Here is a 20327-nt window from a genome sequence, read left to right on the forward strand (position 1 = left end):
TGCCCCAGCCACTGCCCCTGACACCCAGCACTGATGGGTGCAGTGAGCTGGCTGCTGGGGGACATCCCTGTGTGCTTCCACAGGGATGGGTCAGGGCAGTGCTGCTCTCTCCTTGGGGGTGACTGTTTGGATGCTCTGGGTTGGAAGGGACTCTTGCAGCAGGGATGTCTCCAGCTGGAGCAGGTTGATCAAGGCCACATCAAGTTTGACCTTGAACACTCCAGAGTTGGGACCTCCACCACCCCCCTGGGCAGCCTGCTCCAGTCTCTCCCCAGCCTCCCTGTGCAGAGCCTCCTCCTGATGTCCAACCTGACTCTCCCCTGCTCCAATTTTAAACCCTTGCCCCTTGCCCTCTCCCCACAATCCCTCTCCAAACATCCTGTAGGTCTCTTTCAGATACTGAAGTGCTGCTCTGAGGTCTCCCTGGAGCCTTCTCTTCTCCAGGCTGAACAGCCCCAGCTCTCTGTCTGTCCCCATAGCAGAAGTTCTCCAGCCTCAGATCATCTTTGTGGCCTCCTCTGGATCTGCTCCAGCAGCTCCAGGTCCTTCTTGTGTTGAGGCCTCCAGAGGTGGACACAGCCCTGCAGGTGAGCTGTGAGCAGAGCAGAGGGGCAGGGGCAGGGTCAGCTCTCTGCAGCTGCTGCTCTGCTTTTGAGGAAATCTCTGTAAGTAGAAGAGGAAGGAAAAAGGTCCCCTGGCATTGTGACTTTGCCTGCAGCTTGCCACAAGCACTGGCAGGAGTCTGCAGTGGAGTGTGGATGTAGCTGGTGTCAGCCACTGCTGCTGTGCAGGCAGACTGGGGTCCTGCCCCCAGTGACCCCAGCAGAGCTGTTGGGGGGGTGAGTGGTGCCTGTCAAGCCTTTGCTGCAGGAGGTTGAATCCTTGAATGCTGCAGAGTTACCAAAGCTGGGGTCAGGATGCTGCTGTGCAGCTGGTGCTGGCTCCTTCTGCTCTCTTGCATTAGCAACCAGTTGTAAAGCCCTGCAACCCCCTCCACCCCCCAGCTCCCTGCAGCTCCCCCCCGGAGTCTGCCAGACTCCAGCTTGCCCCCAGCACGGGGCAGGAGTTTTTCTGGGCCCGTGCCTGCCTCCGGCCCTCCTGCTGTTGCCTCTCCCCTGCCCGGTGCTGTGCCCTCTCTCTCCCCTGCCCGGTGCTGTGCCCTCTCTCTCCCCTGCCCGGTGCCGTGCCCTCTCTCTCCCCTGCCCGGTGCCGTGCCCTCTCTCTCCCCTGCCCGGTGCCGTGCCCTCTCTCTCCCCTGCCCGGCGCCGTGCCCTCTCTCTCCCCTGCCCGGTGCTGTGCCCTCTCTCTCCCCTGCCCGGTGCTGTGCCCTCTCTCTCCCCTGCCCGGTGCTGTGCCCTCTCTCTCCCCTGCCCGGTGCTGTGCCCTCTCTCTCCCCTGCCCGGTGCTGTGCCCTCTCTCTCCCCTGCCCGGTGCTGTGCTCTCTTTCTCCCCTGCCCGGTGCTGTGCTCTCTTTCTCCCCTGCCCGGTGCTGTGCTCTCTTTCTCCCCTGCCCGGTGCCGCTCGCTGCCCTCTCTCCCCCGCCCGGTGCCGCTCGCTGCCCTCTCTCCCCCGCCCGGTGCCGCTCGCTGCCCTCTCTCTCCCCCGCCCGGTGCCACTCGCTGCCCTCTCTCTCCCCCGCCCGGTGCCGCTCGCTGCCCTCTCTCCCCTGCCCGGTGCCGCTCGCTGCCCTCTCTCCCCTGCCCGGTGCTGTGCCCTCTCTCCCCTGCCCGGTGCTGTGCCCTCTCTCCCCTGCCCGGTGCTGTGCCCTCTCTCTCCCCTGCCCGGTGCTGTGCCCTCTCTCTCCCCTGCCCGGTGCTGTGCTCTCTCTCTCCCCTGCCCGGTGCTGTGCCCTCTCTCTCCCCTGCCCGGTGCTGTGCCCTCTCTCTCCCCTGCCCGGTGCTGCGCTCTCTCTCTCCCCTGCCCGGTGCCACTCGCTGCCCTCTCTCCCCTGCCCGGTGCTGCTCTCTCCTGCTCAGCTGTCCCACCAGTGCTGGGGAATGTTTCAGGGCAGTGTTATCATTGCTGAGGACTCTGCTCTGCCTCCCCAGCTCTGGAGGGACTGCTTTTCTGTTCCCCTCTCTGCTTTTCAGCTGCTGTTACTTGGCCAAATCAAAACCATTTCCCACCTGGATCCCAGAGTGGAGCTCTCCTCCCTCAGGAGCATCTCCCTTCCCTGCAGAGGCTTCCCAAGCACTGAGGCCCTGCAGTGCTCCCTTGGGTGGCTCAAGAATGTTTCAGTCAGAGAGGGAGGTGTTGGTGTTTCTGCTCCCAGCAGAGGAGATTCTTTTCTTCACTTTGCTTCATATTTCTCTCTTTTTTCCCCCCATTTCATTATTGATATTTCTCTTTTCCTAATGAGCAAACTGAACTGCAGCAAGGGTTAAAAGGAGGAAGCAAAGCATTGTTCCTGGCCAGCAGTGGGGCATGGAGGCTGCTTCCAGAGCCAGTGACAGCGCAGGGAGGTGTGTTAAACACAGCAGCCCTTTAAGCTGGAAGCAGGCAGGCAGGGCACTGCATGTGCAGATGGCTCTGTACACTCTCTAGGTGGAAGGTGAAGTGTGGAGGGTTCTGTGTCCCCTCTCCCTCCACTCTGACCTTAGAGAGACCACAGCTGGAGTGCTGGGCCCAGGGCTGGGCTCTCCCCAGCTCAGAGAGACAGAGAACTGCTGGAGAGAGTCCAGGGGAGGCTGCAGAGCTGCTGAGGGGCCTGGAGCAGCTCTGGGAGGAGCAAAGGCTGAGAGCCCTGGGGCTGAGAGCCTGCAGAAGAGCAGCCCCAGAGGGGAGCTGAGCAATGCTCAGCAAGAGCTAAAGGAGCTGTGGGGGGCAAGAGGCTGGGGCCAGGCTCTGCTGAGTGGTGCCCAGGGACAGCACAGAGTGGAGGCCAGGAGGTTGGATGTGAAGAGGAGGAGAAAGTTGTTTGTTGGGAGGGTGCTGGAGGCCTGGAGCAGGCTGCCCAGAGAGGCTGTGGAGTCTTTTCCAAGCAAGTTGCTGTGGCTGCCCTGCTTTAGCCAGGGTGATCTGAGGGCTTGCTGAGGCAGGAGCAGCCATCACTAGCAGGGCTCAGGGCCTGCTGGCTGCAGAGGGGCTGATCTGCAGCTGTCTGTAGCTCCTTTTGATGGCACTGGATGGGTGCAGCTGGCAGGGTGGGAGTCTGGAGAGAGGTGAGAAGGAGTTTTCCTGGCTGGCAGATCACTGTGTGCCTGGAACTACCACATCCAAGCTGTGTTGCATTCTCCCTGAGCTTTGAAGGTGGCTTCCCCTTGGTGCAGAGGAAGCACTTCGGGAGGGCTGGGGACTGGCAGCTGGGAGGTGACTTGGCTCAGTTCATCCCTGCCCTGGGGGGGTGCTGGGAATGACTGGCTTGAGAGGGAGGCAAGGAGGGGAAAGCTGTGAGCCCCTAACCACCCCTGGGGGTCTGTCTGTAAGGGCACTGCCAGCCTGCCACACTGGGAAGGCTTTTGAGAGGTTTGGGCTGTGCAAGCAGGAATTTATTAACCTTGAAGCTATTGAGACATCCTCCTGCCTTAGCTCCCTGCCTCTGATCTCTCTCCCAGCACACACTTGAATCCTAACTGCCTGTTGCAAAGGGCAAACTCAGCTCTCTGATCACACACCAGATCTCATTTTTGATGTTGCTGCTTCCCTACCCATGGAACTCCCAGGGGTGTGACTGGAACAATAGGATGGCTTTCCAAAGGCTTCTTTATTGCAGCTACACCCAGGAGCAGCCTGCTGCCAGCCAGGGCAGCAGTGGAATAAAAAAAGCTTCCAATTCCAGCAGCAGATTAACACACAGGCTCTGGGGCTTGTTTCCCAGGCTGCTTAACACTTTGGATGCTCAGGCAGAGAGCTCTTGCAAGGCTTTGTTTTGGTTATCTGTGGCCTGGTGTGGATCCTCCTGGCGGTTCAGTGTGCAGTCTGTGCTTAACTGCTCTGATACACAGTCAAGAGAAGAACAGATACAGAAGGCCTATTGGTGATAGGACTGGGGGGGATGGAGCAGAACTAGAAGTGGGGAGATTCAGATTGGATGTGAGGAAGAAGTTGTTCCCCAGGAGGGTGGTGAGAGCCTGGCACAGGCTGCCCAGGGAGGTGGTGGAAGCCTCCTGCCTGGAGGTGTTTGCAGCCAGGCTGGAGGTGGCTGTGAGCAACCTGCTGTGGTGTGAGGTGTCCCCGGCCATGGCAGGGGGTTGGAGCTGGCTGAGCCTTGAGGTCCCATCCAACCCTGGCAGTTCTATGATCTCTGAGCTGGGCAAGTGAAAGCCAACCTGCTCTGCTGCTGCACACAGCACAGCCTGCTGCTCAGAGCCGCCTGGCACAGCAGTGGGGCAGTGACTGGAGAGAAGTTCTTTGCTACAGGCATGTGGGAGCTGTCCCAAAGAGTCTTCTCTCACACCTGATGCAGACCCTGGCTGCTGGGTACCTGAGCTCAGTGATGCCCATGGCTGAGCAGACAGACCCAGAAGGGAAAGGAGGAGTTGCTGCCCTCAGAGCAGTCTGACCAGCTGCATTTGTCTAGAGCCATGGAGTGGTTTGGAGAAGACCTTTAAGATCATTTGACTCCAATCATTCTCTAACTCCCCAAGGTCTGGTGCTAAACCATGGCCCTCAGCCCCACATCTCTGCCTCTTTGAAACCCCCCAGGGATGGGCATTCAGCCACCTCCCTGAGAAGCCTTTTCCAGTGTTTGAGAACCCCTTCAGGGAAGAAGTTTCTTCTAATGTCCAACCTAAACCTCCCCTGGGGCAACTGGAAGCCCTTTCCTCTCGTCCTATCACTGTTAGTAGGGAGGAGAGGCCAACACCACCAGAGTGGTTTCTCATTCCTCACCACCTCCTCCAGCACTGCAAACCCCAGGAGGCTGCAGGCCTTGCTTGCAGCCCAGCAAAGGCTCTTCTGCAGCACTGAAACTGAAGGTGGTTCTTGCATGGCAGCCCCCTGGGCAGGAGTGATGTGCAGTGGCTGAGCCTCCACTGCAGAGAGTTCCCCTTGGCTCAGGAGATCTAGCTCCATGGTGGGCCACCACAGGGGAGGCTCCTGCTCCAGAAGGATCTGTGCAGAGTCCTTGTGTGCCAGAGCCCAGAGGCTCCTTCACAGCCTCTCTTCCTTCAGCCAGAGTGTTCCTTGAACAAGTGGAACACCTTGACTGAAGGAAAAGAGGAGGGAGGGTAGGTGGGGGAAGTGTCTGGGCTCTGTATGCCTGCACAGGCATTTCCAGGGGCACCCTAACACCTGTGAAGCTGAAGCTGATGTTCTGATCTGCTTTTCAGTGCCTTTCTGGGCCCCCAGGACACAGCTCTGGGTGTTGAGACAGCCCAGGAAAAGCAAACCTGGATTCCCTCAGAGGGAGAACACCATGTGCTGTCTGGGGCATCTCCTGCAGTGTGCTTTGTTTCTTCTCAGCTATCAAAAGGGTCTCCCTGCCTCCAGGGACAGTCACATCTCTAGCTCCAGGGAAAAGATGAAACCCTTTACAGGGCCTGCATGCTGGCCTGGATCAGCAGTGCTGTGCCCAGCGAGGGCAGGGCAGGGACTGTGCCCTGTGTTGGGCACTGCTGAGGCCACACTGAAAGTGCTGGGTTTGGTTTTGGGCTCCTCACTGCAAGAAGGACACTGAGAGGCTGGAGCAGGGCCAGAGAAGGGCAACTAAGATGGGGAAAGATCTGCAGAACAGGGCTGGGGAGGAGCAGCTGAGGGAGCTGGGGGTGTTGAGCCTGGAGCAGAGGAGGCTGAGGGAGACCTCCTTGCTCTCTGCAGCTCCCTGAGAGGAGGCTGGAGCCAGGTGGGGGCTGGGCTCTGCTCCCCAGGCTCAGGTGATAGAAGGAGAGGAACTGGCCTGGAATTGTGCCAGGGGAGGCTGAAGTTGGGGATGAGGAAAAATCTCTTTGCTTCAAGAGTGGTCAGGGACTGGCCCAGGCTGCCCAGGGAGGTGGTGGAGTCCCCATCCCTGGAGCTGTTCAAGCAAGCTGTGGCCATGGACCTGCTGCAGCCTCTCAATGTCCTTCTTGGAGTGAGGGCCTCAAAAGTGAACCCAGGATTTCAAGTACAGCCTCAGCAGTGCCCAGCACAGAGGGGCAACCCCTGCCCTGCCCCTGCTGGCCACACCATTGCTGCTCCAGGCCAGGCTGCTGGTGGCCCTCTTGGCCACCTGGGCACCCCTTGGCTCATCTTCAGCTGCTTGGCCATTGGTACCCCCAGGTCCCTTTTCCCTGACACCTTTCCAGCCAAGAGGAGTTCAAGACAGCTCTGGGGACTGACTTCATGGGTGGTAGAGGAGACTGTGGGGCCACAACAGGAGCTCTGGTAAAGCAGAAGATGCTGTTGGAGGGTTGCTGACCCCTTGTGCTGATTTTCTTCGTGCTTTTCTCCACCAGTGTTTGAGGACCAGCAGGTGTCTGTCACTCTCCTGCTTTTCCACTTCAAGCTCCCCTCCTCCTCCTGCTGCTAATGCAAAGTGAGAGTTTAATTCTGAATGAGTTGATGTTGGAGCCAGCTTAGAAGTGCTGATTGTGCTGCAAGAGAGTCTGTGCTGAAGAGCAGGGCCACTGTCCTCAGCTTCAGGCGCTCCAGGTCCCATCTTCCTCCAACAGGAAGGAATGGACCTGGGGGAGCAGCTCCAGATGAGCACCATGGAAATGCTCAGGGGGTTGGAGCCCCTCTACTGCAAGGACAGGCTGAGGGAGCTGGGGGTGTTCAGCCTGGAGAAGAGAAGGCTCCAAGGACACCTTAGAACAACCTTCCAATACCTGAAGGGGCTACAAGAAGGCTGCAGAGGGTCTGTTCCCAAAGGCCTGCAGGGACAGGACCAGGGGCAATGGCTTCAAAGTAGAGCAGAGCAGGTTGAGATTGGATGTGAGGAACAAGTTCTGCACCAGGAGGCTGCTGGAACACTGCAACAGGTTGCCCAGGGAGGTAGCTGAGACCTCATCCCTGGAGATATTCAAGGTGAGGCTCAACAGGGCTCTGAGCAACCTGATCCAGTGGAGGATGTCCCTGCTGAGTGCAGGGGCTTGGACTGGCTGAGCTCTGGAGGTCCCTTCCAGCCCAGAGCATTCTGTGATCTCAGAAGTGGACACAGAGCCAAGTGGCAAACATTGCCTGGGAGCAGAGGGCTGTGCTTCAGACAGGAGCTGCTGATCCAAATCCCACCTCTGTGCTTTCAATCAATGTCTTGGGGATGTTTTTTTCCCTTGACCTCACCCTCCCTCCAAGGTCAAGCTTTCCAGGAATGTACAAAGCAGCACCTTGGCTCTGCTGGCAGTGTGAAGGTCTGAGAAAGCCACAAGCAGGCCACCCAGCTGTGCAAAAATGCTCAGCCTCAGGTTCTCCTTGTGAAAGGCTCCAGCTCCAGGAGCTTTTGTGCTGCAGAAGCGGCAGCCAGGTTGTCCTGGGGTGTGATTTCCACCCTGCAAGGCTATTGAGTGCCAAATTCCATCCAGCCAGTCTAATTTAGCAGAGATTCCATGGATATTTGTGCAGACTTCCTCTTCACCCCCCTGGGAGCACTTGGAGCTCCTGTCTTCTCCTCAGTGATAAGCAGCAGAACAGCTCAGTGCCAGGGAGAATGGCTGCAAGAGCAAAGCACTTCAAAGGAGGGAACTCCCCCCTCTCAGTTCTGAGCACTCAGTCATGGGCTGACTGCTCTCCTTCTCCTGATGAAGGGAATTACGGCTCAGGGCAACCACATTTGCTGTCTGACTGAGTGGGAACAAGCCACCAGCAAGCTGGGAGGAGCAGGGGGAAGTCAGAGGGACTTCAGGCTAGAGGAATCCTCCTTCTGCCTTCTCACTTCTTTCCCCTCCTGCAGGCACAAACTGATGCATGCATGGACTGAGCAGCTGGGGCTGCTGGGGCTGGAGAGGAGGCTGAGGGAGACCTCCTTGCTCTCTGCAGCTCCCTGAGAGGAGCCTGGAGCCAGGTGGGGGTTGGGCTCTGCTCCCTTCTATCAGGTGATAGAAAGAGGGGAAATAGCCTGGAACTGTGCCAGGGGAGGGTTAGGTTGGAGAGGAGGAAAAACTTCTTTGCTGCAAGAGTGGTCAGGGACTGGCAGAGGCTGCCCAGGGAGGTGGTGGAGTCTCCATCCCTGGGGGTGTTCCAGAACCCTGTGGCCATGGCACTTGGGGCCAGGGTTTGGTGGCCATGGTGGTGCTGGGTTGAGGTTGGACTGGGTGTCCTCAGAGCCAAACCAAACCAGAGGCCTTTCCCAAAGCAGAGCAATTCTGTGTCTCTAGGAGTGAACATGATTCAGTCATTCTTGGTGCTCCCTGTCTGCTCCACCTGGAAGCCCTCACCTGCCTCTGCTCTGTGTTGCTGTCAGTGCTGATGTGCAGGGAGGATTTGTTGCAGGAATGAGCCCTGCAGCCTCGGTGGGTGCAGGAGGACAAGGCAAGTTTCCTGTGAACTGAGGTGAGTTCAGGCCTCCAGGTAGCACTGTTGGGGAGGTCAGCCATGCCCCCAACAAGGCAAGGGAAGCACAGCTCAAAGGGCTTGGCTGCAGACCTGGCTGAAGATTAAAGCTGTTGTGCAGCCTGAGCTGCATTTGCCTCCCAAGGTAAAAGATTCCTCTGGGACTAAGCTCCCTGCAGCAGCCTCTGATAATCCACTTTGTGTGGGAGAACTTCAGGCTTATTGGCAAGGGAGTGCTGGAAGTGCCCTGAGCACACAGGGTGCTGTCCCCTGGGAGGGGTTGTGCTGTTGGGAGGCACTCAGAGGGATTGTCCCCACTCATCCTTCCAGCCACAGCTTCTTTGTGTGGCCTCTTCTCCCCAGCTCTCCTGGCAGGGCTGAGGGTTGTGGTGCTGCAGGAAGTTTGGAGCTCCTTCCAATCTCAGTCTGACCAACACAGCAGAGTGGGAGACCTGCAGCTTGTCTTATTCCTGCTTCAGATGGCTGCTGGCTGGCTTCAGAAGCCCCAGCTGGCTCCCAGCTCTGCTCCTCTCCCTACATGGATGAGAGGCTGTGCTCAGCAGTCAGGGTGACCTCTGCTAGTGCCTCTGAAGCCCTGGCTGGGGGGAAGGCATGCATGAAACTTCAGCACTGACAGAGAGATTGCTGGGCCTAGCCCTGTCCTCTGACTTGCAGACCCCTTCAGCCTGTGCAGGGCTCACTTCAAAGCAGAGTCTGCTCTTCCAGCACAGGCTGAAGGTGGCCTGGCATGGACTGCTGAGCACTGCTCCATCAGGCTCCAGAGCTGGATCAGGCAGCAGCTCCCAACAGTGCAGTCCTGGCAGACTGCTCACAGCTCTTGGCTGAATGACAGCCTTGGACCCTAAAAACAGTTCCCTGGGGGGGACCCTCAGAACCCCAGCCTGGTGGGGGCTGGAGCAGACCTCTGGGGATCATCCAATCTCACCCCACTTCTAGAGCAGGGCACCCCCAGCAGCTTGCCCAGGAGCACAGTGGCCAGGGGGTTTTGGAAGCTCTCCAGACAATGACACTCCACAACCTCTCTGGGCAGCCTGCTCCAGGCCTCCAGCACCCTCAAAGTACTTCACAGAATGGTTTGGGTTGGAAGGGACCTCAAAACTCAGCCAGTTCCAAGCCCCTGCCATGGGCAGGAACACCTCCCACCAGCACAGGCTGCTCAGGGCCTCATCCAACCTGGCCTGGAACACCTCCAGGCAGGAGGCAGCCACAGCCTCCCTGGGCAGCCTGTGCCAGAGTCTCCCCAGCCTCACTGCAAAGAATCTCTTCCTCATCTCCAGTCTCCATCTGCCTTCCTCAAGATCCAGTCCATTCCCTTTCCTCCTGTCACTCCAAGCCCTCCTCAAGAGTCCCTCCCCAGGTTTCTTGTAGCCCTCTCCTGTAGTGTGTGGATGGAAGCTCCTGTGTTCTGCTCTGCCTCTTGTCCTGTTCCTGGCAGACAGCACTGATATGGTCAAGAGGAGCAGAACTTTCAGGCCAGCCTGGCTTTCATCTGAGCTTTTCAGGAAGGTGCTGAGATGGTTTGGTTTGTAGCTGGGTCCAGCAGTAAGGAACCACCTGGTCACAGCCAGCTGAATCAGCTGGTAAACCTGATCCTGGGGAGAGGCAGGCAGAGTCAGGGAGAGGTATTTGGGAAGAGGAAGGGAATAATGTGGTTATGTACTGTGTCCAGTTCTGGGCCCCTCAGGTTAGGAAGGAGGTTGACTTGCTGGAATGAGTCCAGAGAAGGGCAACAAAGTTGGTGAGGGGTTTGGAACACAGCCCTGTGAGGAGAGGCTGAGGGAGCTGGGGTTGCTTAGCCTGGAGAAGAGGAGGCTCAGGGGTGACCTTCTTGCTCTCTGCAACTCCCTGAAGGGAGGTTGTAGCCAGGCAGAGGTTGGTCTCTTCTCCCAGGCAGCCAGCACCAGAACAAGAGGACACAGTCTCAGGCTGTGCCAGGGGAGGTTCAGGTTGGATGTTAGGAAGGAGTTCTATACAGAGAGTGATTGCCCATTGGGATGGGCTGCCTGGGGAGGTGGTGGAGTCCCCATCCCTGGAGGTGTTCAGGAGGAGACTTGCTGGGGTGCTTGGTGCCATGGGTTAGTTGTTTAGGTGGTGTTGGATTGGTTGATGGGTTGGACACCATGATCTTGAAGGTCTCTTCCAACCTGCTTTGGTTTATTCTATTCTAAATGTGGTTTATTCTATTCTAAACTGGGTGGCTCAGGAAGAGAGAACCCAGGGAGCCTGGCAGCCTTTGGACCTGATTCCTTGGCATGTAGAGGGCAGCTCCTGCTCCTGCCCCCAGTCTGGAAGCAGCTAAGCCCTGCTAGGGCTGGGCTGCAGCACCCAAGGTGTGGATGGCTCTGCTGGCACAGGCAGTGTGCTGCTCTGCTGTCTGCACAGAGAAAAGGGCTCACTTGGCTGTGGGCAGCAAGAAAAGGCAACCTTTCCCCAGGGAAAGTCAGCAGCCTTCTGATTTGATTGAAATTCCTCTCTGGGGCTGCAGGGAAATTGATAGCTGCAGTGAAAAATGTTCTGAGGGAACTTGGGGAAATCTCTCTAGCTATCCAAACACTCCTACTGTTTGCTGTGCCCTAAATGTTGATCTCTGCTAAGTATAACACACAGAGCCTTATCCCTGTGGAAACAAGAGGATAATTCAGTGCAGTTGTTTGGACAGCACAGAGCTTTGGGGCGAATCACAAGCAGCAGAAATGCCAACCTGGAGAGCATGTGCTGGAGGGGAGAGGCTCAGGGCATGCCCAGGCCTGGGCAGCAGGTGCTGCTCAAACCACCCTGCATGCAAACCCTCTCTCCCCTCCCCTTCTCTCCATCCCTCCCAGAAGGACTTTGCTGGCTTCTGTCCTGGCCAGCTGAGTCTTGGTGATTGGAGCTGTGTGGCATTTGGTGAGGGCTGAAGAGGAGCCGGTGTGTGCCCAGGTGGCCAAGCAGGCCAATGGCATCCTGGCCTGGGTCAGGAGTAGTGTGGCCAGCAGGTCTGGGGCAGGGATTGTCTCCCTCCCCTCAGCACTGCTGAGGCTGCACCTCAAATACCAGCTGCAGTTTTGGGCCTTCACTCCAAGATGGACACTGGGGGCTGGAGCACGTCCAGAGGGCCACAAAGCTGGGGAAGGGTCTGGAGAAGAGCTCTTGAGAGGAGGGGCTGAGAGGTCTGGGGTTGTTTAGTCACAAGAGGAGGCTGAGAAGAGACCTCATGGCTCTCCACAGCTCCCTGGCAGGAGGCTGGGGTCAGCTTAGGATTAGTCTCTTCTCACAAGGGACAGCAGAAGAGGCAATGGCCTCAGGCTGTGCTGGGGAGGGTTCAGGTTGGCTGTTAGGAAAAACTCCTTCCCAGCAAGGGCTCTCTGGCACTGGCCCAGGCTGCCCAGGCAGGTGCTGGAGTCCCCATCCCTGGAGAAGTTTAAAAGCTGCCTGGCTGTGGTGCTGAGGGCTGTGGTGCTGAGGGCTGTGGCTCATGGCAGTGCTGGCACTGTGAGCTCTGGGGGAGTGCTTGATCTCAAAGGTCTCCTCCAACCTCAGCAGTTCTTATGACCTGTGCCTTCACCAGGAGCACCAAACCCCCGCTCAGGCTCCCTCTGCTGAGCTCCCAGCACAGGGCTTTGCAGGGGTCTGGCCTGCAGGGCACTCAGCCTGCCCTGCCCGCCCCGGGCATCAGCTGCCTCAGCCAGGAGGGGCTGTGGGTGGTAGGTGCTGCCTGCTGTAGGTCTGTCCTCACAGGGGCACAGCAGCAGGTCAGGCCTGTGTGTGGAGCTGAGCCTGGCCCCCTGCACCAAGTGATTAGGCAGGAATGTGGCTGCTTTGCTGATTAACCAAGCTGCTGGCTGAGTCCTGAGCGAGGAGTTCAGCCTGCTGGCCTCTGCCATGGTTCAGCTGGAGATCACTTGGCCAGCCAAAGGAAGCCTGCTACCAACCAGTGGGGTTTTCTCTTGCAGACCCCAACAGGTCCTCCAGGGACCCCTGGAAGGCTGAGAAGCTTGGACAAAAGCAGCAGTTTGGGCTAGGGAAGAAGCAAACCTTGCTTTGGGGGCTGGCTCTGGGGGCTGCTGTGGGGTGAGTCTTTCTAAGCACTCACCAGGGGTGGAGGAGGGGAGGGATGGCTTGGGGAGCAGAGCTGGGAGGAGGGGGAGGAGGGAGCTTGCTGCCTGTCAGTAGCTTCCTGTCCATGAAGTGCTTGCTCTGGGCTGATTCAGTCTGCTGGCCAGCAGTGAAGCTCTGATGTGTCTGTGCAAGGCTCTGGTGGAGCTTACAGCATTCTGGCTCCAGACTCTGTTACCTTACACTTCCCTACCCTCAGCAGTTGCTTGTCTCTCCCACTGTAGGATTACAGGCTGTAGACATCCAGAGTCTCCAGGGGAGGAACTGTTCATGCAAACAAAGCTTCTGCTGAGCAGCAGGTTCAGAACACTGCTGGGGTGCAGCACAGGGCTCCCTTCCTGCCCAGGAGCAAAAGGCAGCTCAAGCTCCCTGTGTTAAGTCCAGCTGCCCTCTGAGGTCCTCCCAGCCTGCTCCCTGCGTGCCCTGGGGTGTTAGGCTTGCTGGTCCCCTCTGGTGTCACTGCTGCTCTTGAGTCAGCAGAGAGCAGGCAGCTCCCTCCCAGCCTCTGCTGGGGGAGGGGAGTGCTGGAGCTCAGAATAGCAGCTTTCAGTGTCTCCAAGTGGAAGCAAACTGATGGATTTGTTGCTCTAGTTGGCCTGAAAGCTCCATCCTGAACCTCCCCAGTACAGTGACTGGCTGGCTGCTGGCATCCACAGGCCCCCTGGGGACAGCATGTTAGCTGTGATCAGGAGCTGAGATCTTGGTCTGCAGCCCTGCATTGAAACTCTCTCAGTCAGTAGCTTGCAGGTCATGGTCTGAAGATCCTCAGTTGTCCATGAAAGCCTTCCAAGAACTAAATAGGGTGTGAGTGGAGGAGTCTCCCTGGAAATGGCTGGGGGGAAACAGAGCAGGCAGGAGTTGCCTCTCTCAGCAAAGCAGTGAGGAACCAGTCCCAGGGGGGCTGTGGGGCACTGTGCTCAATCTGCTGGGGATGAGCCCTGAAAGAGCTCCTGCCTGGCTCATTGGGTTTGCTTGCTTGGAATACTCTGAGCAGTGCATTCTCTGCCCCCTTGGCTGCACGCCAGGGGAAGCCCTCAACCTTTCTTGCTGCATCTGGGTGTAATTGAAAGGGTCATTTATAATCCCTGCAAGCCAGGATGGGGCCTTTCCTCACCTTCTCTGCAGCCTGCTTGCCTTCTGGGGCCTGCTCTTGCTGCCTGTTGGCTTGCAAAGAGAACTCTTGGGGAGGTTTTGTCTGCTTGGCTCCTCCTGGCACGGTGGCTGTGCAGTTCTGTCCACAGTGAGTTGCAGGCTCTGTATCCTACTGCGCCTCCTGGCCAGGGATGTTCCTGGCTCTCTGGTTCCCTCTGCCAGGGTGAACACCAGGCACCTAAAAGCTGCACTGGTGGGAACATGGCAGTGCCTGTGGGAAGCTAAGAGTGTCCTGCAAGGGGAAGGGACCTTCCACCCCTGGGCTGGGAGCCTTTGGACACAAACTTCTCCTTCTGTTGGTCAAGACAGAGGCTGGAGGAATCCACGTTCCTGTTGGGTTATCTGAGTGACTTTGGGGTCTGACTGCTGGGGTTTGCCCTCCTGAGCCACACTGTGGTGGCTCTGTTTCAGAGCACCCCCTCAGGGTGCTGAGGTGACACACTTGTGACTGCCAGGGTGCTCCTCCTGAGGGGGGTGGAAGGCTGCTGAGTGAGGGATCTGTTGCTTTGCCAGGGGCTGTCACAGACTGCAGTATGCTTGGAAGAGACCTCTGAAGCTCACCCAGCCCAGCCCCTGCTCCAGCAGGGCACCCACAGCACAGTGCCCAGCAGCACAATGCCCAGGGGGGGTTGGAAGCTCTCCACACAAGGACACTCCACAACCTCTCTGGGCAGCCTGCTCCAGGCCTCCAGCACCCTCACACCAAACAACTTTCTCCTCCTCTTCACATCCAACCTCCTGGGCTCCACTCTCTGCCCCTTGCTGCCCCTTGGCCTGGCCCTGGGCACCACTGAACAGAGTCTGGCCCCAGCCTCTTGCCCCCCACAGCTCCTTCAGCTCTTGCTGAGCATTGCTCAGCTGCCCTCTGGGGCTGCTCTTCTGCAGGCTCTCAGCCCCAGGGCTCTCAGCCTTTGCTCCTCCCAGAGCTGCTCCAGGCCCCTCAGCAGCTCTGCAGCCTGCCCTGGACTCTCTCCAGCAGTTCTCTGTCCCTCTGAGCTGGGGAGCCCAGAGCTGGACCCAGGACTCCAGCTGTGGCCTCCCTAGGGCAGGGCAGAGGGCAGCTCTGTTCAGCCTGGCCAAACCCAGGTGATGGCTTCAGGCAAGGAAAGCAATGGATGGAGAGCCTGAGGAAAGCTTCTCACATCCCATAATGATTGATTCCCTTTATAACAGGTCCCTGGGCAGGTCATCTGGACAAATGAGCCTGGGAAAGTGGAAATCCCTCTAGCACTCCATCTGTGGAGCTGGAGCCAAGCAGCTGGCACTGTGCAGGCCTCTGTCCTGTGCTCTGCAGCATGGGAGCAGCTTTTACCTCCAAGCACTGCCCAGGCCTCTGTCACTAGGCTGTAACAGGGTCTGGCCACCAGGTCTCCATGTCAGGGAAGGCTTCTCCAAGGCAGAAATGATCAACCTGCCTGCCAAATTCCTTGGGTTTGTGAGGGAATGTGTGTACCTGAACTGCTTAGTCCAAGGGCCAGGTAGAGCAAAGGTGGCAGCCCTAGAGACAAGAGCAGTTTTGGGCTTGTGCTGGAGAGAAGATCTGTGCCTGTGCCAGCAGCACCAGCTGAAGGCCTGCCCAGCCTTGTAGGCAGCTGAAAATCCTCTTTCTTGCAGTTTTTGACACAGGCAGCCTGCACGGTGCCACCTGCATGCCTCCAGATCCACAAATGGAGTGCCAGACTCCCACACTGGGTGAAAACAATCCTCCAGGGAGCAAGATGGCTTTAAACCTGGATCTGTGCAAGGCTAAGGAGAGGAAGGGTTAGTTTGCAGTCCCTCTGTAGGAGCTGTGCTCAGGGCTGCCAGTGTGCTTTAACCAGAGCAGAGAGGCTGCCAGATGCCCTCTGGCTGCTGCAGGTCTGCCCCCAGCAGCTGCCCTTCTCCTCCCCTTGTGCTGGGTGATGTGATGCTGTTCCTCTTGGGTCACTTAGCCTTCAGCCTCATGGAGCTCTCTGGTTTCAGCACCAGGTGAGGAGTGGTTTGCCCTTTGTGCTCTTAGCTGTTGCCTGTGTGCTCATGGCAGCTTGAGGAGAAGGTTTGGTTTGTTGTTGTGGGACACAGGCTTCTGCCATTGTCCTGTGCCCCTCCTGTGTCCCTGCAGCTTGTTCTGCCTGCCATGAAATCCCTGTGCCTTGAGCCTGCTGCAGAGCTGCAGCCCTGGTGGCTGAGCCAGAGCCAGGTGTCAATGCAGAGCAGGTCACAGAGATGACTTGGTTTGGTTGGAAGAGATCTCCAGAGTCAACCATTCTCTGACTCTGCCAAGGCTGGGGCTAAGCCACAGCCCTCAGCACCACATCTCTGGGAGGAAGGTAATTATTATTGGTGATTCCCTCCTGAGGGAACAGAGGGCCCTAGATGTCAGTCAGATCTTTCCCACAGGGAAGTTTGCTGCCTCCCTGGAGCCCAGGCCAGGGATGTTACCAGAAGGCTGCCTGGTCTGGTGCAGCCCTCTGACTACTATCCCTTACTAGCTATGCAGTTAGGGAATGTTGCAACCAGAACTCCCAGGGCTATCAAAAATGACTTCAGGGCCCTGGGGATCTGGTTGAGGGGTCAGGGGCACAAATAGTTTTCTCCTCAATACCCTTAGCTGCAGGAGGGAATACCAGAAGGAACAGGGCAGCAGCTAGAGTCCACAAGTGTCTCAGAGGCTGGTGCCACCAAAAGAATTTGGGGTTTTATAATCTTGGGGAACTTTCTACTGCACCAGGTCAGCTGGCAGCAGCTGGAGTACATCTGTCCCAGAGGGGGAGAAAGATCCCAGAGGGGGAGAATGGCCTGTCCCCCAAAGGGGAAGAGATTCTAGGAAGGGAATTGGCAGTTCCCATTGACAGGGCTTTAAACTAGAGGGGAAAGGGGAAGGGGCTGGAACCAGTCCCCCCAGGCAGGAGTCTGGGGGTGATAAGCTGGAGCCAGAGGTGAAACCAGCAGCCCAGCTGCAGTGCATGGACACTAATGCAACAAAAGAGAGGAGCTGGAAGCCTTGCTGCAGCAGGAGAGTTATGATGTAGTTGCCATCACAGAGATGTGGTGGGATGACTCACATGACTGGAGCGCTGCAGTTGATGGCTACAGGCTCTTCAGGAGAGACAGGCAAGGAAGAAGGGGTGGAGGGGTGGCCCTGTACATCAGGGAGGCACTAGATGCCATTGAGCTGGAGATATTTCCCCCCTTGCACTTGACTGGTCCTCTGACTCGAGCAGACAGTAAATCAAGCCAATTTATCCACGGGCCCCACGTTGGGCGCCAAAAATGGAAATGTGGTGGTGAGAGAAGGTTCAGTTCTCCCTCCCCCACAAAGAAAAGAAAACCCCAGCTAGCTCAGTCGCAGGAGCAGAGCTGTATTTGCAAGCAGGATGAAATGCAAATGGATATGTACCCAATATACAGTATTTACAGTATATACAGGAATATACAGCAAAGAAAGTAACACAGAGCAAAACTCCCTCCTCTGGACAGAGGAAGGCTCCCCCCCGTACCCCCTCTCTCCCCCTACCTCTCTAGAGAGAGAGAAAAGGTAATTAATAAGGATGAAATTTTGTTAGGCCTCAAAGTGCATGCAGGGATTAGTTCTCAGCTGTTATCCAAGGTCAGCTCTGGCTAGTTGCTCAGAAGCAGACAGGCTGGAAAAGCAGAACAGACTGAAACAGAGACAGGCTCAAACTGAACTCAAACTTAAAGTTGCATTCTACCAATCTACCAATGAAATTAGTTTAGAATATCTGAATGTTTTCAAAACATTCAGGCAGAGTGTCCCAGCAGCTGTCCCTTTCTTAAAGGCACAGCCTCAAACGGTCCCAAGGGACGATCAGGTTGAGTGCCTGTGGGTGAGAATTAGTGGGAAGGCCAACAGGGCTGACATCCTGGTTGGAGTCTGTTATAGACCACCCAACCAGGAGGAGGATGTTGATGAAGCATTCTATAGGCAGCTTAAGGCTGTCTCAAGATCTCCTGACCTTGTTCTCATGGGCGACTTCAACCTGCCTGACATCTGCTGGGATCTCAGCACAGCAGAGAGGAGGCAGTCTGGGAGGTTATTAGAGTGCATGGAGGACAGCTTCTTATCCCAGGTGCTGCGAGAGCCTACCAGGGGCAAGGCTATGCTTGACCTCCTCTTCACCAATAGGGAAGGGCTGGTGGGGATGTGGTGGTTGGAGGGTGTTTAGGGGCCATGACCTCCTCTTCACCAAGAGGGAAGGGCTGGTGGGGATGTGGTGGTTGGAGGCTGTCTGGGCTCCAGTGACCAGGAGATAATTGAGTGGTCAATATGCAGCCAAGCTAAGAGGGGTAGGAAGAAGACCTCCACTCTGGACTTCCAGAGGGCAGACTTCAGGCTACTCAGGGAACTAACTCAGAAGGTTCCTTGGGAAGCAGCCCTTAAAAACCAAGGGGTCCAGGAGAGCTGGACCTGCTTCAAGGAAGAACTCTTGAAGGCTCAGAGCAGGCTGTGCCAATCTGCTGGAGATGAGCCCCAGGGCAGACAGCCTGGATTAGCAATGAGCTTCTGAAGGAACTAAGGGACAAAAAGAGGGTGTATAATCTTTGGAAGAAAGGGGAGGCAACCCATGGAATCTCTAAGGATGTTGCTAGGTCTTGTAGGAAGAAAATTAGGAAGGCAAAAGCACATTTAGAGCTTAGCCTGGTACTGCTGAAGTCCTTGTGCCCTGTGCTCAGCACTGCTTAGGCCACACCTTGAGTCCTGTGTCCAGTTCTGGGCTCCTCAGTTTAAGAAGGACATTGAGAGACTTGAAGGTGTCCAGAGAAGGGCAATGAAGCTGGGGAGGGGTCTGGAGCACAGCCCTGTGAGGAGAGGCTGAGGGAGCTGGGGTTGCTTAGCGTGAAGGAGGCTCAGGGGAGACCTCATTGCCCTCTACAACTACTTGAAGGGGGGTTGTAGCCAGGAGGGGGTTGGTCTCTTCTCCCTAGCAACCAGCAGTCTGCCTGGACTTCAGCAAGGCCTTTGCCACCATCCCCCACAGCAAACTCCTGGCCAAGCTGTCAGCCCCTGGCTGGGACAGCAGCTCTCTGAGCTGGGTTAGGAACTGGCTGGAGGCTGAGCCCAGAGAGTGGTGGTGAATGGTGCCACAGCCAGCTGGCAGCCAGGCACCAGTGGTGTACTGGGCCCCAGCCTGTTCAATATCTTCATTGATGATCTGGATGAGGGCATTGAGTCCATCAGCAGTAAACGTGCAGATGACAGCAAGCTGGGGGCAGGAGTTGATCTGCTGTCTGTCCCAGTGGGGCTCCCTGGGGCTGTCTCTCTCAGTGGGGCTGTCTCTCTCACTGAGGCTGTCTCAACAGGGCTAACCGTGTCCCCTCTCTCTGCAGGCACTGGTGTCACTACACAGTCACCAGGACAGTGTCCTGCCAGGTGCAGAACGGCTCAGAGACAGTGATCCAGAGAGTCTACCAGAGCTGCCGCTGGCCAGGGCCCTGTGCCAACCTGGTGAGGTAAGCCAGCCCCCTGCCCCTGCTGCCCAGCCCCCTGCCCCTGCTGCCCAGCCCCCTGCCCCTGCTGCCCAGCCCCCTGCCCTGCTCCCTGTGCTGGGCAGCTCTCAGACCCTGGAGGGAGCTGGGCTCAGTGGGATGTGGTGCCCAGTGCTGGTGTGGAGCCAGAGAATCCCTGAGGCTGGAAAAGACCTTCAGGACGGTGAGGCCTGGCAGTGAACACTGCTGAGTCCCCTGCTCAGCCATGGCCCCCAGCACCACATCTGCATGGTTGTGGCACACTCCCAGGGATGGGGACTCCACCACTGCCCTGGGAAGCCTGAGCCAGGCTTGGCAACCCTTCTGGGGAAGAAAGGGTTCCTCATACCCAACCTAAACCTCCCCTGCTGCAACCTGAGGCTGTTTCCTCTTCTCTTGTCACTTGGTAATAGGGAGCAGAGCCCAACCCCCCCTGGGTCCAGTCTCAGGGAGCTGCAGAGAGCAAGGAGGTCTCCCTCAGCCTCCTCTGCTCCAGGCTGAACACCCCCAGCTCCCTCATCTGCTTCTCCCCAGCCCTGTTCTCCAGACCCTTCCCCAGCTCTGTTGCCCTTCTCTGGATCTGCTTCTGCCTCTCAATATCCTTTAGAGACACAGCAAAGCACAGCTTGCCCTCTCCCCAGGGGGACAGTGACTTGTCCAAAACTTGCCCAGGCACCAGTACAGGCTGGGCAGGGACTGGCTGCAGGGCAGCCCTGGAGAAAAGGCCTTGGGGGTGCTGGGGGAGGAGAAGCTCAGCAGGAGCCAGCAGGGAGCACTTGCAGCCCAGAGAGCCAAGCAGAGCCTGGGCTGCAGCAAGAGAAGTGTGGCCAGCAGGGCAGGGAGGGGATTCTGCCCCTCTGCTCCACTCTGCTGAGACCACAGCTGGAGCTCTGGGGCCAGTTCTGGAGCCTCTGTGCCAGGAAGGCTCTGGAGGGGCTGGAAGGTGTCCAGAGAAGGGCCAGGAGGAGGAGCAGAGGGCTGGAGCTGCTCTGCTGTGAGCACAGACTGAGGGGGTTGGGGTTGTGCAGGCTGGAGAGGAGAAGGCTCCCAGGAGACCTCATTGTGGCCTTCCAGGATCTGCTGGGGAGGGACTTTTGAGAGTGTCAGGGAGGGACAGGCCTGGGGGGGATGGAGCAGAACTAGAAGTGGGGAGATTGAGATTGGCTGTGAGGAAGAAGTTGTTCCCC

At 57.5% G+C, this 20327-nt stretch overlaps 1 protein-coding gene across 6 annotated transcripts in view; it reads left to right on the top strand.

The window, feature by feature from the left end:
* Positions 1-20327, top strand: part of COL26A1 (collagen type XXVI alpha 1 chain) — a 247439-nt gene that overhangs the window by 15475 nt on the left and 211637 nt on the right. For all 6 annotated transcript variants that reach the window (XM_068165441.1, XM_068165436.1, XM_068165435.1 and 3 more), the window contains exon 2: positions 19003-19125. In XM_068165441.1, coding sequence (XP_068021542.1) covers positions 19003-19125 — 123 coding nt within the window. The remainder of the gene's footprint in view (positions 1-19002; positions 19126-20327) is intronic.

Source organism: Melanerpes formicivorus, unplaced genomic scaffold, assembly GCF_026170545.1.
Source record: "Melanerpes formicivorus ecotype bairdi unplaced genomic scaffold, bMelFor1.0.p_v2 SCAF_88, whole genome shotgun sequence".
NCBI lineage: Eukaryota > Metazoa > Chordata > Aves > Piciformes > Picidae > Melanerpes > Melanerpes formicivorus.